The sequence below is a fragment of the Ipomoea nil genome, unplaced genomic scaffold (assembly GCF_001879475.1).
Source record: "Ipomoea nil cultivar Tokyo-kokei standard unplaced genomic scaffold, Asagao_1.1 scaffold3104, whole genome shotgun sequence".
NCBI lineage: Eukaryota > Viridiplantae > Streptophyta > Magnoliopsida > Solanales > Convolvulaceae > Ipomoea > Ipomoea nil.
Window position 1 is genome coordinate 1,512,805 of NW_017619532.1, and position 16,034 is coordinate 1,528,838.

General features: G+C 35.9%; 1 protein-coding gene across 1 annotated transcript; it reads left to right on the top strand.

Annotated features, from left to right (window-relative positions):
• The first annotated feature begins 5,454 nt into the window (after positions 1–5,454).
• Positions 5,455–9,980, top strand: LOC109166727. Its single transcript, XM_019315632.1, has 7 exons — positions 5,455–5,766; positions 5,876–6,008; positions 6,455–6,558; positions 7,459–7,603; positions 7,701–7,829; positions 8,151–9,586; positions 9,666–9,980. The coding sequence occupies exons 1-6, from the start codon at positions 5,726–5,728 to the stop codon at positions 9,582–9,584; spliced, it is 1,986 nt and encodes a 661-aa protein (XP_019171177.1). The 5' UTR covers positions 5,455–5,725; the 3' UTR covers positions 9,585–9,586; positions 9,666–9,980.
• Positions 9,981–16,034: the final 6,054 nt, after the last annotated feature.

Here is a 16,034-nt window from a genome sequence, read left to right on the forward strand (position 1 = left end):
ATAAACCAAAAACGAAAACTTTAAGAGCTTTAATTAACTCCTTTTTTGTGGAGAAATGTACATGTGAAGTTGGGCAACAAATTAAAAAGATAATGCATCAGCAAGCCTAAGGAAATGCGTGTGGGAGAGCTGTGATGAGCGAAGTTTATGCATCCGTATACGTAACATGTGATAACTCACCTGGTTCTAAGTGGGACAATAACTTGATAAAACTTAAGTTTAGAGTTGAATTCTTTAAAAATTGTTATTGACAAGCTAGGTTGGTTTACATCTTTATGACCTTTGTCATTAAGATCACAAAACGAGTTTTACCTGAAGCTTATGTTAGGTAATGATTGTTAAATTTGTTTGTAAATTAAATATTATACATGTCACAATATATCACTCAAAACACTCTATCTGTCTGTGACTTTAAATAAAAAGTTATATACTCTATATTTAAATATGTGATTACGTCTTTTCAAATATATTAAAATAACAAATATATTATATCTCCAGCCAAAAGTCAAATTGGTTAGACTGTTTACTCGGTAATCACAATGTTACAAGTTCAACTCCCAAAATGACTGATGTATTGGTCAGCCTTCTTGGCTTGAGCAACTTCTTGGTTGACTAGTTTCCCTTTGTCAACTGAGATTGTAAATTAGAATTTACATAATACACACCCCTCATATAGTAATTGTGAATTTCTCTCGTCATTTAAATATGTTATCTCGTTGAATACAAAATATAGACACAAGTAACGTTAAAATTTAGTTGTCCAGAGTAATTTCTAAGATAACAATTTTTTTTATCATAAAGTTCTAATTCTCAGGGATGGTTTGACTTATTACATATTCAAGCCCAGTTCACAATCACATCCTTTTAAAGATAATGTCATAGAGCAACTTTAAAAAAAAAAAAAAATTACAATCTAATAATGTCATTTTTATAGCGAACTAGTAGAACGAATCAAATGTAGTGGATTTTGAAAAATTTGCATTTGTAGATGCATGATGTCCACTATATTACGGATTGTGACATGTGTAATATTTAATTTACAAAAAAATTGACAATCATTTGTTTAAGATATATGTTTAATTATGTTATATAGGACCAATAAGCATGACTACAAATTGACAATTTTTTTATTATGAAGGATCAAAATTGTCCAACGCCTTATAAGTCTAGGACTAAAAAAAGAATTAACTCAACAAAAATTGTTCTATATTTTATGTTTTCTAATTTTTCAGTTTTTCATTCTCTATTTTTCATTGTCTATTTTCTATTTATAAAACTTGTTTACTAACACTTAATTTTTTTTTTCAATTTTTGTTTTAGATTAATGTTATAACATTAATACAAGTTTAATTTCGAGTGAGTTTTAGACATTATATTTAAAATATTTTAAAATATATTTGGTTTAAATAGAGTAAATATAATTTTTACTTTTAAGTCTAATATATGTAAGATTTTTACATTTGATATTCGAATCAAATTTACATGTAACATAACTAAAAATATATCTTAACCAATAAACTATTAAGTTCACCTAAAATTTAGTTTAGATAATATTAATATTTTTTTGAGCTAATATTTAAAATATTTTTAGATATATTCTTTTGAATGACACGTATATAAATATATCATTTTTACTTTGAATTCAAACATATGTGAAATTTCAATATCTAATCTCTGGGCCAAACTTGTATTACAATATAACATAACTAAAAATATCCGAACCAATAATCAATTGAGTTTAATCAAAATATAAAACTTTGTATAGAGTTCAATTTTTAATTTTGATAATGTGAATAGTATCTAACTTTAACCATAAGTAAATAAGTTATGTTTAAATAAATCATGCAAGTAAAAAAGATAGAAGATGGTGATAAATAAAAGAACATGATAATAAATGTAATCAGAGTAATGAATAAATATGTAAATATATAAGAGTGAGAATGAGGTTATAGTGACATATAGCCAAATAGATAATATATTATTCTGTTTTCGATTTAGAAAACAATTTTTAAAAGTTTTCCAGTTTTATAGAAAACTGGAAAATTGTTTATTGTTTTCAGGAAAATTGCGCTAGTAAACATGTTTTCTGTTATTCAATTTTCCAAAAAATTGGAGAAATTTTCCAATTAGTAAACGGGCACTAACATTTTCTATTAACTTAATAAAAATAATGACACTTATATATAAAGAGGGGAAATAGCATTTTCTATCGAGTTACGAAGGGATTGGAGGCGTGCTCCGAGGAAGAGATGGGCAATGGCATAGTGGATTCGTGGGAACCTATAGTACCCTTCACGCGGGCGAGGCGGAATGTAGGGCCATTACGAAAGGTCTTGAGTGGGCTTGGGAGAAAGGTCTCAAGGACGTCGAGATTCAAAGCGATTCGAAGGAAGCAGTAATGTGGATTAAATGTACGAGATGGCTGGACAAGCACCTACGTGCCATTGTGAATCATTGCACAAATTGGATTGCACGTGATTAGAACATGACGATAAAACATGTGTTCAGGGAGCAGGACGTTGCAACGGACATTTTGACAAGCCTAGCGAAACAACAAGGGATGAACTGACAGGAATTTGATTCTCCATGGGACGAAATGATTCAAGTGCTTAAGGATGACCAGATGGGAGTCCCAAACACAATATAGACTGCGGTGGGCTACTCATAAAATAGCTTGGGATGAACCCCTCCATTTGATTAAAAAAAGGATTCTTCCAATATTGATATTTTATTCAATTTATTCACGAATAAGTATGGTGTAAGACCGTCTCACTGTGAAACGTATAATATTTTTTTTAATTAAAATACAATTCTTTTTATTAAAAGGTATTACAAATTTCACTCTCACACAAGACTTTTTTGTTTTTACAATATTCAAAGTTGGGACTTTCTAAACATTTAAATGCCAATATTGTTAAGTTTAGATATTATATTATTTCTTTAGTTTCAATGTTGCCAAACATATAATGATACCATTTCTTTATTTGATATGCTAATAACTATGCATACTAAGAATGTGCTGTGTTAAAAGAGTTTTAGATCAAATTCTCTACTGAATAAGAATAAAATTTACAGACAATGTGGGTTAAATATGGATTAGTCACGGTATTGAGAATATCATATGCCTTGTGAAAGGAAAAGGCATAATTCAAACAAATATCAATTATAATAATATTTTTGTGTACAATTATATTATTATTAAAGGAAATGCTACCATGTCTAAACAAAAATATGTCATGATTAAAAAATAAAAAGTATTACATTTTAATCACTTGAATGATTTATAAAAAATTAAAAGAATTAATACCCAAAATGACAAAATCATACATCAACTACGTCATAATTCACAAATTAGTCATCAACTATCAATGTTATCATATTAAGCCTTCAATTATTCAATTTTTTTATTATAAAAAAGGCATCAAATATTCAATTATTACTCAATAAGGTCTTCAACTATTAAATTTTTACACAAAAATGTGACGGGCGGAAGACCTTATTAAATAAGAATTAAACACTTGAGGTCTTAAATGATAAAATTGATAGTCGATAACTAATAACATAATCGATTGACGATTTTGGATATTAATTCAACTTAAAAATATATAACAAATTCTTCATATTTTAAAAATATAACATTTTTACTTGTGATATTGTACCATTTTTCATATTAATAATATAGGAAAAATGACACTTTTTTCTTTTGAATTATATTCTTATTTCATTTTCTCCCTTAAATTATTTATCTATCCACATTTGTCATATGAATTATTCATGTATCCACAATTATCCTCTCAATTATTTTAAAAGTGATGATTTCTTCCCAACTATGTTACATGGAGTTTTGAATTGTTAAAGATAAGGGCAAACTAGGTATTTTAAGTCACTTTCTTTCTCAAACAAATTATTATTTATATGTGAGAATTAAAATAAACGTAAAAAAAAAATAATAAACATTATTTATAAATGTTATAATTATAATTTTAAATCAATGCTAGCTATATAATTAAGATTTTTTATTGAAGGATATAGAATTAAAACTTAAACACAAATAATCCGTTATTGCTAATTTGTGTTTAAGTTTTAATTTTGTTACTAGCATTAACTTAAAATTATAATTATAATATTTATAAATTGTGTTCGTTATTTTTCGCATTTATTCTAATTTTCACATATAAATAATAATTTGTTGGAGAAGTAAAGTGACTTAGAATACCTATGTCGTCCTTATTTTTAACAATCCAAAAGCCCATTTAACAGAGATGTGAAAAGTCGTCACTTTTAAAATAATTAAGGGAAAAATATTGATATATAAATAATTTATGGGGAAAAAGTGTTATAAGAATATAATCAAAGAAAAACGTGTCACTTTCTCAATAATATATTTTACCAACTTATCCACCTGAAATATTTTATATTAATTAATATTAAAAAGGTAACATATTAAATAATTACTATACAAATGAATGTGAAGTATTAGGGTCCGTTTGGAAAGCAGGAAAATGACTTCTGGAAAATGACTTCTGGAAAATGAGTCATTTTCCAAAAGTCATTTTCCTTTCTGGTGTTTGGCTGCAAAATGGAAAACTGTCTTTTGGTGTTTGGCTCATTTTCTGGAAATGATATAGAATTGTATAATTAAACATTTTAAATAATTAATTATTTTGTTTAAAATATATAACATTTACAATAATATTATAAATAATAATATTTATTAATAAAATCAAATAATATTATTTAATAAAAAAAATTAAAAAAAAAAAAAGAAAACAACAAAACAAAAAAAAAAAGGCGGAAACCAGAGAGTTGTACTCTCTGGTTTCCGCCATTCTCTCTGGCTTCCGGCCTGAAAGGCGGAAACCAGAGAACTTTTCTCTGGTTTCCGGGCAGAAACCAGTGAAGGTATCTCTCTGGTTTCCGCCGGAAACCAGAGAACTTTTCTGGTTTCCGGCCAGAAACCAGTGAAGGTATGGTGTTGTTGAAGGAGGAAGTCTGGCTTTGGTGTGTGTGTTTAGAAGATGGAAAATGACTTCCCAAAAAAAAAAGGGGAAGTCATTTTCCGGAAAATAGGTGTGATTTTCCATTGACCATAAGTTGTTTTCCATTGACTTTCATTTTCCTTGCGTAGCCAAACACCAGAAACCCGGAAAATGATTTCCAGAAATCATTTTCCGGGTTTCCAAACACACCCTTAATTAAGAAACAAATTATTCGGATATTTGATAATTATTTTAACTAAAACTAGCAAGATTTATTACCATAAATCCATAATATAGTTTTGAGTCCTTTGACATTTTCATAAGCAAACTAGATAAGTGGTTTTAGTGTAAAGATTAAAAATTTAAGGGGCTCAAGTGAAATTATCCACTAAACCCGGAAGGGCCAAAAGCAAAAAGAAACAGGAAAATGAGTGAATGAGTAAACGACAATTAAATTTGAAATTTGTTTGACTGTGCGGAACTTCCACAGTTCCACTAAGATTGCTCAAATTCTATCCCTCCCTCTCTCTCTCTCTCTCTCTCTCCTCTTCCCTAAATGGCTAAATACTAATCGCTACTCATACGGCTGTATATACATATACATATCTTCCGGTGCAAGCTCTTCTTCAAGTCTCTCAAATGGCGGATCTGTTTCGGTGAATACGAAATCGGCGTAGTTGTGTTCTCGGAGGTTGACAACAACTTCTGAACCAAAGCCAAACGCAGTTGTCTGCCGGAGATCGGAGATGCTTGACGGTATTCTCGGCCGCGGTTTCAGCTCTAAATGGTTAGCTCTCTCTCTATCTCTTTCTCTCTGTGTTTTAAGTGCTCATATTTGCGTATTGTATGTATATATGCGTGTATGCATTGGCTGAATTTTTTGCAAACGAGAACAGTAAATCGCTGATAAAGGCCACTAGATCGCGAATTGAATTGGTGCGGCGGAGAGCGGAAGCGAGGCAGAGGTTTCTCAAGGAGGACCTTGCGAAATTGCTCGCTAATGGACTTGACATTAATGCCTATGGAAGGGTGAGCTTTCTTCTCTCACTTTTTTCTTTCTTCTGATTTTCAAATAATTTGAATTTATTTCGGCAATCTGCGACGTTTTTCTACTATTAGTTCTGAATAGTTTTCTCGATCTATTAGAAGACTATAAACTGTAATTAGAATACTAACAGTGAAATTCTGTAATTACGTATATATTATTTTAGAAGACCAGAATTTTTTGAGAGTGAACAGTCTTGAAAATACCATAGTAATTTTGTCATTTTTTGTTAAATTACTGAACATACGTATAATTACTCTGTATAATGCAAATAGAGGCATTTGGTGCCAAAAGAAAATGAAATTGAATAAGAAACTTGCTGATCTTTACTTTCCAATGATAGATTATTGAATATATTGTTTTCTTTTGTTCAACTGTGATTTTAATTTCTTGCCTGGTTACATGTTGTTTTCTGGACATGGGTGGACAGACTGAAGAATTTATGGCTGGCCAAGGCCTCTTATCATGCTACGGTTTTATTGATTTATCTTGTGAGTACATATTGAAGCAGCTCCCAAACATGCAAAAACAAAGGTATAACTAATGAAACCATAATTGTGTCATAGCTAATAGTGGTGTTGTTGTTTTGTTAAATCCTTGCATGCACTATGCACTGTCTTTTTTATGCTGTTGGTACTTGGTAGCGTACTAATGATCAAGGTTTATGAACCAGACAACATTTGTAGTCCTAATGTGCTATGACCAGTCAGTGCCACGTTTCTGAAGTGATTAAATTTAAACTGCCTCTACTTTCTCAGTCATTTCTAGACAAACAAAATGAAATGCTCATTTATTAAATTCATTTCCCAAATTTGATCTGTCAGTCTGTTACACAAAATTGTGAATTTTACTTGGTTAAACTAGTAGATTATATGAGGTTTTGAAAAACCATGACCGGTAGATGGCGATAGAAATGCACTGGATTTCTAGGAACCTTCTGTACCTTATTGAGTAGAAATCAGTTCGTCTAATGAAATCATTCCTAAGCATGATGACAAACACAATGAAAGTATCTAACATTGCCATTACCTAATCATAATTTTAACTCTGATGGATCTATTTGCTGAATGTGATTCCTAAGTATTTTTCATACTATGCAAACAGTGCACCAGGGGAAAGTTGTTGGGATATATAGTACGATAAAATTTTCTTAATTTATTGTAATTGTGTTTTTTGATTGTTCAACTGTTGTGGCTTTTAGACATGCTGGAGCTAATTTTCTTCAGATTATACTGTATAAAATGATGGATGTGATGGTGTTTATTTTTAGTTGCACAAGTTAGTTTATCCAAGCGTTACAATTTGTATGATTGTATGCAGAAATCAATCTTTTGTAAAACATCAGATTTATGATTGGTATTATCTCTGAAAGACCATTGAACAAAGACAATGACTTTTTAGTATCACAATTTTTTTCCAATTGTTTGTGTCCAGCTTTTGCCCTGAAGAATGCCGAGAGGCTGCGGCATCCCTTATGTTTGCAGCGGCAAGATTCTCTGATTTGCCAGAATTACGTGATCTCAGGGATCTAATTCAGGAGAGATATGGAAGTGAAATAGAATGTTTTGTCAACCAGAAGGTAGTCTTTTAGTATATAAGTAACTCTACTATGTATATGATGGGCTGCCTTCCATAATTTGTTTCTTCTTCTTACTAGCTTCAGTCATTATTGCTAGTTTGTAGAGCAATTAGCTTCAAGAACCCCTGCCATGGAGAAGAGAATCCAGCTACTGCAAGATATAGCCTCAGAATTTCAAATTAGATGGGATTCGGCTGGCTTTCAACAGAGGATGGCATCTGCAGAGGTACATCTTCTTGTGTCTGATATAAGAATTGGGTTGCTAGAAGAAAGGAAAAGGGCACAGCAATAATCAGAATAAAGTTTTTCATACATCTCTATTGAAAATCCTCACACTATTTACATAAGAATTGGTATGCTAGAAAAAAGGAAAAGGGTACAGCAATAACCAAAATAAAGTTTTTCATACATCTCTACTGAAAACCCTCACACTAATATACTTTCTCAGCTATCAATTTTGTAGGGAATAAGAAATATATTGCTTGCAATCTATGTATAGCATTAGACAAAGAAATAAATCATTTTGCATGCTCTGATGAATTTACAGGGAAAGCTAAACAAGATTGGACCTTCACACAGCTCTGCCGATAATTACAATCTAGGTAGCCAAAAGGACAGTGTCTCAAAAACCAATGTGCAAAATGTTTTATCCAAAGGAAAGCCTGAGACTTATAATGATAAACAGATAAGGATCCAAGGCAACGGAAATGACAAGCTGGATGAACATTTGTTTGGGAGGAAGGAAAAAGTTAATGAACATAAACTGGTTGCCAACAAGGAAGGAAGCTATTTAACGACAGAAAAGAATGATTTTGTAGTTAACAAAATGGAGGAAATGACAGTTGGCAGAGACAGAGCTAAGAAAGAGAGGAATGATAATTCCCAACGGACCTCAAAATCAGGCAATTCATCACGCGGTAGAGGGAAAGATGGTGTCTATAGTGGGCATGAAGAACAAGAAAGGAAAATTTGTAACCCTCATGACATTCCTAAAGTTAAAAGCTTTGGTGTATCCCATGGACAATTAGTGGCTTCAACTTATACAGGGCTCACTAGAGGTGATGATGTCTCTTCTACCAGGGACCCTATCAGTGAAAAGAAGAAAGTGATCTCAACAGGAGAAAGTCAGGAGGACGAAGGGAATAGCTTAAAATCATATAACAGCTATGCTCGTCCCCCACCCTATGTCAAATCAAAAGACAAAACCATTCCCCCTCCTTATGTTAAAGTGGGAGATACCAAAGGCAAAACCAGTAGAGGATCTGATCATTTTGTTTCTGAATTCAATGGGCATTTCACTGGTCCTTCCCACAGTAAAGTTGATGCAGCTAGCAGCTCAGAGGATATCCGTAGAGAATCAGATCATCCTGACCAGAATGTGGAAAATTTTGAGCCTACTGGAAAGAATAGTCATCGTCAGGAGAGAGAATTTTCTTATGCGGATGGCATTCCCTTACCAAAACCGAGATCCGTTAGGAGAAGGCATCATAAATCATCAAGAAGTAATGATGATGCTGGAAATTTTGAAGATGCTAGGGTTGTGAATAGAAGTAATCGAAGAAGGGAACATTCAAAAACAGGGCTACAGGTCTTGCTTGATGATAGGCACCACCAAAGAGATGACGAGGAAAGGGTGATAGATAAACTCTTGATGCACTACAGTAAGAAATCATCCAACTATGACATAGAAAAGTTAAGGAAAAAGCCAGAAACTCATGGTTCACACCCGAGAGGCAGTGATGCTGATAAAACCTTACATGAGAGGATCAGAAGAGATGAATGTGAAATAAATTCTGATGTACCTCCACCACCTACAAGATCTATTTCTCTTCCACACGAACAACCTACTCCTTCAGAGACAAAAAAGGTTTACATGCGTGCCAATTCCTTTCAGCCTGACAACCAGGCACGTCATGTCCATCCAAAATTACCTGACTATGAAGATTTGGCTGCCCAATTTGCTGCCCTGAGAGGAATATGAAGGTAAAAGTCGGTTGTGGCTGAGAAATTCTTGCTTCTACTGCTAGTGTGAAACTAAATCTCCTATCATTAACCTATGCAGGTGGCTGGCCATCTTGAGAGGAGAAACTAATCACTGATATTCCTTGTTGACCTCCAATCTTTGATTCTTTGGGTTCATGAGTTGTTATAAAGTGGCGCTAAAATCACAAACAAATACACGAGTACGACTTTCTTTCCTGAATCCGCATTCTTGAGTGTATAAGTATTGTTTACCATTCAGTTTTACTGATTGTAAAGTTGAACAGTTCATGTAACATTGTCCCCAATGTCATCTGTACTTGAGAGTTGAAATTGAGAATGTTCCACAGCTTATATTAGTCAATGTTGAATGAGACCTCTGCGTGTTAGCTGTCCCTATTTGTGATCACAAATTGCTAGTTTAGTTTGGTACATCAAAAATCACCAAAATTGCTCAAAATTGGTGGTTGAGTAGGTGGAGCATGATTCTCTTATATAAAAGTTATACAGATTTTCGAGTTATTACGAAAGAATAAGATTTACGTAATGTACACCATCAAATATTGGCTATGGATTTCATTAATCAAAGGAAACAAAAAAATATCTCTTAACTCACAAAACAAACGGAAGTATACAAAAAGAATAGCCAATTAACTGTCTTCACCTTTCACATGTGCGCACGGGAGGGGGGATATTGTGAATATGAATATATGATAAATATTGATTCTGCTTTGGATACTAAGGAAAATTGCAGTTTTGCTCATCCAATTGTTCTTAAAAGTTATAAATTTAGTTTATCTCTTTCAATTTTTACAAATATGATACGGAGTAATTTAATTGTTAAATAAGTTATAAATTCAATCTCCCAATTAATTGAGATCTCAAACTTCATTTGTATTTACGATTTTGTAATAAAATAAATTTAAGGTAATAAATATGTTTTCATAAAATTTTAGATACAAACAAAACGTGGCGTTTGAATTAATTAAATGACTAAATTTATAACTCATTTAATAATTAAAGGGTGAAATTTATAAAAATTAAAAAAGATGAACTAAATTTATAATTTATAACCAATTGAGGGATTAAGGTGTAATTTGTACAATATTAAAATATGTTTATTTGCCGGGATTAGTTGCTTTTAGAGGTTTAGTCACCCTAAGTATCTATTATAGTTTATTATTATTAAAGAAAAAGAGTGAAAGAAATAAAAAGAATGTAAACAGCTGCCTTGATTGTTTGTTTGAATTATATACTAAATTAATTAATAAGATGATGAGAGGTCCACTTTTTAGTGGATAATCTTGAATAGCCACTACTAACTATGAGATGTGCTACCAGACCCTAATTTCAAAATTTCCCACCCTAAACACAAGCTAGGGACCACTTGTGGGCCCCACATAAATTATTAGTAGGATCATAATCATTCTTTCAAAGTTTGGTCACATTCTACTGCAAACTCAATCAAGTGCTCAATATCTTGTAGGACCAACAACTATTGATTAATGTTTCCTGCACCATCTCAATATTCTACTTTCATGTTTACCCGTCGTTACATCGACTGGTAAATTAATGAATTTTATATGCAACTCATTTTAACGTTATGTTAATGGATTGGTATTCAATTTCAAGAAAAGAGTTAATTTTAAAAGATTTGTTTAATAAATGAAAAAATAAATAAATTTAAGTATTATTCCACAATTTCTAATATAGTAGATAAAATATCATATTATTCTTCTAAAGTTTCACCTCTATGACCAGTTGAGCTGTCCATGCGGGTCGTATTATTGGAAGATAAAATCCAAGATCAGTGGTTGATCCTCACAGTTGTCGACGCTCCAAACAGACCAAGCTCGTCTTCACGTAAAACTCTCTAACACAGTAGATAGGATATCATATTATTAAACTACAACTCCTTACCACATAATATGCAAGTCAATTATGTGTTACATACGTGACGGTAAATATGTTACCGGGGATATAATATTATAAGAATAACGATTGTTGTATTGCAAGTGTTCAGGGCCGGTCCAAACATTTTATAGGCCCGGGGCGAAATTGAAAAAAAGGGTCCCTATATGAAAAATTAAAATTAAAATTTAAAAACATTAATAAAATCATGATGTCAAATAATATGAAATAAGATTAAAAAATTTTCAACAATTTTTTTAGATACAAAAATATTCATGTCATTCAATCCCTGCAAAAATAAAGATTAATATTTTGCATAAATAAATAAAATTATAACAGACCAATTAATTTCGAATAAATCCCCATTAATATTTGGACATCAACATTCAACAGGAGCAATCCACAAAGATTAAAAAGAGACAATATGAATCACTACAGCAAAGTAATTAGTAAATTAAACCAAAAAATTTCTTTGACATCTGACAAATGCCATTTTACTTTGAGAAGGAATAGATACAACAATACAGCTTATCCAATTAACAATACAGCTTATTCAATATTTCAATTAACAATTAAGAATTTGGAATTCTGGATAAATGGATAATTATTTAATCTGCAAACTAAGCCATGAAAATCCCAATTAAAAATTATCATTCTTAAATAAATTATAGAGGTTTCAGAAATCAGAATTCTACAAATTCCTAATGCAGTGCATTCTACAATTATGCAAATCTCAATTTCTAAATGGCCAAATCATAGACTTTTCAACAATACAGTTAACAAATATGGCCTAATTCCTAAATCAAAGCTTTCAAAAAAAAAATCCCAAATCATAAAAATTAAAAATACCTTTGCAAATTACAATTGTAGACCGGAGTGGTGAAGGCGCGGCGAACAGAATCAGGACTGGCTGACCGCAGAGAAGATTTGTTATTTGTGGATTATGAAAGTAGATTGTCGATTCACTCAACTGCCCATTCTTCTCCTCCTAAAAGGTTGAATCCCCAACCCTAAGGGCCCCCCACACCCCTCAATTGCCCATTCTTATTTAGCTTGAGAGGAATTGAACGGTTGCTGTGGCGGAGAGGTATTGAATGGTTGCGACTTGCGATGCGTTGATGCCTCTTTTCTTCGATTCTTCCTGAATCTTCCATCTATTCGACTTCCATAAGAATTTATTAAGTCAAAAATAATTAAATAATTTTTTCTAATATATACTAAGTAATATATACAATATACAATATATTATTATATCTTAGTTTATGGGCCCCTTCTAGGGATGGGCCCTGGGCAGGGGCCCAGCCTGCCCATGCCCCAGGGCCGGCCCTGTAAGTGTTCCAGTACAGAATCCTCAGAGTGTCTTAGTACAGAATATTGAACGTCCCCCTCCTCATCCAAGAATCATTTACTTATACAATATAATGGTAACAGCTATAATAATAGGCAATAATGACCTTCTAATAAGTGCAACGGCTCCCTTCCATAAGTGTAGGTCCCTCAGCAACTGCTCTTTGATGAGGCGGTACGTAACAGCTATATCATAATCAGGAGCTGAGCCATTATTTCCTTGTCTTGAATGAGTGGGGTAGTAAATGACTTCTGCCCGTTGGGTTTCTACGGGGCGCCGGGTCAGGTGCCTGTTGACAACCCGGGTCGGGTGCTAGCACCATTACTCTGTCACCAGCCCCCCACTCCCAAGTCTGCGGATGTGTTTGAGTTAGTTTGGGCGTAAAACTAAATCAAAGATCCTCATTTTTTTTTTAACCAAAGTTCCGGAGGTTGGCAGAGGCAGGCTTCGACCGATGTTGGCCGAGGCATGCACCTTGACCGATGTTGGCCGAGGCGGGCGCCTCAGCCGATGATGGCCGAAGCGGGCGCCTCATCCGATGATGACCGAAGCGTGCGCCTCAGCCGATGTTGGTCGAGGCGTGCGCCTCAGCCTCTTTTTTTTTTTTGTTTTGTTTTGCGTGTTTATTCGTAGCTTACTTCGACAGGCCGTAGGCTCGGTCAAAGGTCGGCTCTTCCGTAGAGTAGTGAGCGAGGTTAGACCTTGCACTATTCCTTAGGGTATATCGTTTTCGTAACCAAACTTTGAGTTTGACCAAGAAACGCCCTTCCGTCGTGTAGCTAGCTAGACCAGATCCAGTGCCGGCCCTTAAGGAGTACCAAACTTTGAGTTTGACCAAGAAACGCCCTTCTGTCGGGTAGCTAGCTGGACCAGATCCAGTGTCGGGCCTTAAGGAGTAGAATGAGGTAATTAATATTATTGTTATTTTTTTTGGAATTGGAGCACCGCCTCCCCTACCATGGCCGATGACCATGGTAGAGGCCGAGGCGCGTGGCCTCTCTTATTTTTTTTGGACATGCCTCCCACTTTACTAACACAAGGGCTCCATGGAATTTTTTTTCCTTATTCCACACAATTGATCAGGGTGGACCATGAACAATAGTTACATCAATAATTATATTGTTGATCTTGTCGTGTTTTAGCGAATAACATGCTTTTTGTGCTGCACGGGTTCCACCTCTAATTCCTTGTCTCCTTCTTCCATGATCTGGTTGTACCCCCTCTTTGTGCCTGAGGAGGATGGCTCAGGGCCCTCTCTCTTTCGCCACATGTTTCTGTTCACGGGTTGGCCTTGTTGCCGATGCTGTTGTTGACTTGTTGTTGCCCTGGATGCTTCATAAACTGAGTGAAGTATCCCCTTTGAATGAGCTCCTCTATTTTTCTCTTCAAAACGTGACACTCGTCTGTATCGTGACCGGCTCGCCTATGAAACCTGCAGTACTTTGTTTGGTCTGTCTTTGGGGAGACTTTCATGCACTCCGGCGGGAATTCTACTATTCCCATCTCCTCAGCTTGCTTTAAAATGACACTGACAGGATGGGTAAGCGAGGCTAAATTATGTAGGGGGACCAGGCGAGGTCGCTCGTGGTCTCGGCCTTTCCCTGTGGACGAGTGATCTGGGCGTGGTGCCTGGCTGGGCGGACCAGCTTTCCCATCCTTTCTACCATCTTCTTCATCCTTCTTCTTCCTATCAACCTCCTATGCTTCTGCATAACGGTTGGTTGTCCTCATCAAATCTTCATAAGAGCGGGGTTGATGAGCGTTCAACTGCTTGTGAAAATATCCTGACCTTAGGGCATGGATAAATATCGGGATCGCCGCCTTGGTGTCGATATCGTAGACATTATTGACTTCCTTTTTTCATTTGTTCAGGAAATCCTTGAGGCTCTCGCCTCTGTTTTGCTTTACTACGCAGAGGTGAGAGAAGGGTTTCTTACGTTGTATGCTACTGGAGAAGTATGTCAGGAAGCTTTTGGATAATTCCCCAAAATTTTGGATCGACCCATCCGGGATGGTGTTGAACCAGTCTTGGGCCGCTCCATCCAAAGTGGATAAGAATGCTCGGCACATGACAGCATCCCCCACCCTGATCATTACCATAGTAGCCTTGTATCTCTTCATGTGGACACGCGGGTCGGCGGTTCCCGTGTATGCTTTGATGGCGGGCAACCTAAAATCCCTCGGCAAAGGCACATCCATTATATTTGGGGAAAATGGTGCTGCCATCCATACCTCGGGTTCCGACGATTGCTCCCGTGCCTCCACCTTCTTTGCTAACTCCTCGATTCTTCTTTGCAGCCTCTCGACCAGGGCCGACTCGTCAGGATGTCGGCGCAGGGTTGGTTCATCAGCATGCCGGCGCGGGGCTTACTCACCAACGTGCCCATCTAAATGTCGGCGTGGAGCCGGCTCATCGACGCGCCGCTCATCCAAGTGTCGGCGTGGAGCCGGCTCATCGACGTGCCGGTCATCCAAGTGTCGACGTAGAGCCGACTCGTCAGCGTGCCGGCGTTGGGCCGGCTCACGAGACTCGCCCATCTTTTCTGTGGGTGATCTCTCTGCTTCTCTGTTTTCGTGTCGGCGAGGGTCTCTGGTAGAGGATCCCTCGGCCCGTGATCCTAATCTTTGCCACGTGGGCGCCCTGTGTCCCAATCAATCAAGGGCAGAGTGGGAGGGTCCTGGTCGCCGTCGGGCCGGTCCACTTCTTTGGGTGCCCTCCTCTGGACCCCCTGTCCTGGTATGACGTCCTGCGTCTCTCGCCGCACGAGTCGCGTCCTGTTGTTGTTGGCATTCTATCCTTCGTGGGGACTCTACCTCTATTTCCTGGGGTCGCGGCGGGGGCACTTGGCCTTGCAATCCCGCCGCTGCGAGAGTTAGAGCCGTCACCGCTTGCCGAATGGCTTCGGCGGTCGCCTGGAGGTTCACGGTTTGATTTGCCCCTACATTATTGAGTTGGTCTCGAAGGTCCCCGGGCCTCCCGTTGTTGAGTTGCTCTCGGAGGTCCCCTCCACGATTGTTGGTGAGTTGGTCTCGGAGGTCACCTGAGGCATTGTCGTTGTTCAAGTTGCGGGAACCGTGGGAGCTGCCGGACACCATTCTTTCAAGCTTGCTGTTGAAAGAGAGAATGAGTTGTTTGTGTCATCGCTTGCTTGAGCATTGGACTCAGGCTCTCAATGAAAGTACCGATGACGG

Bases quoted from the DNA above. Each gene is read 5' to 3' on its own strand.
- LOC109166727 (XM_019315632.1), top strand. From the start codon at position 5,726: ATGCTTGACGGTATTCTCGGCCGCGGTTTCAGCTCTAAATG. The intron at 6,559-7,458 runs GTATAACTAATG...GTTTGTGTCCAG, and splicing joins CCAAACATGCAAAAACAAAG to CTTTTGCCCTGAAGAATGCC. The intron at 7,604-7,700 runs GTAGTCTTTTAG...CATTATTGCTAG, and splicing joins AATGTTTTGTCAACCAGAAG to TTTGTAGAGCAATTAGCTTC.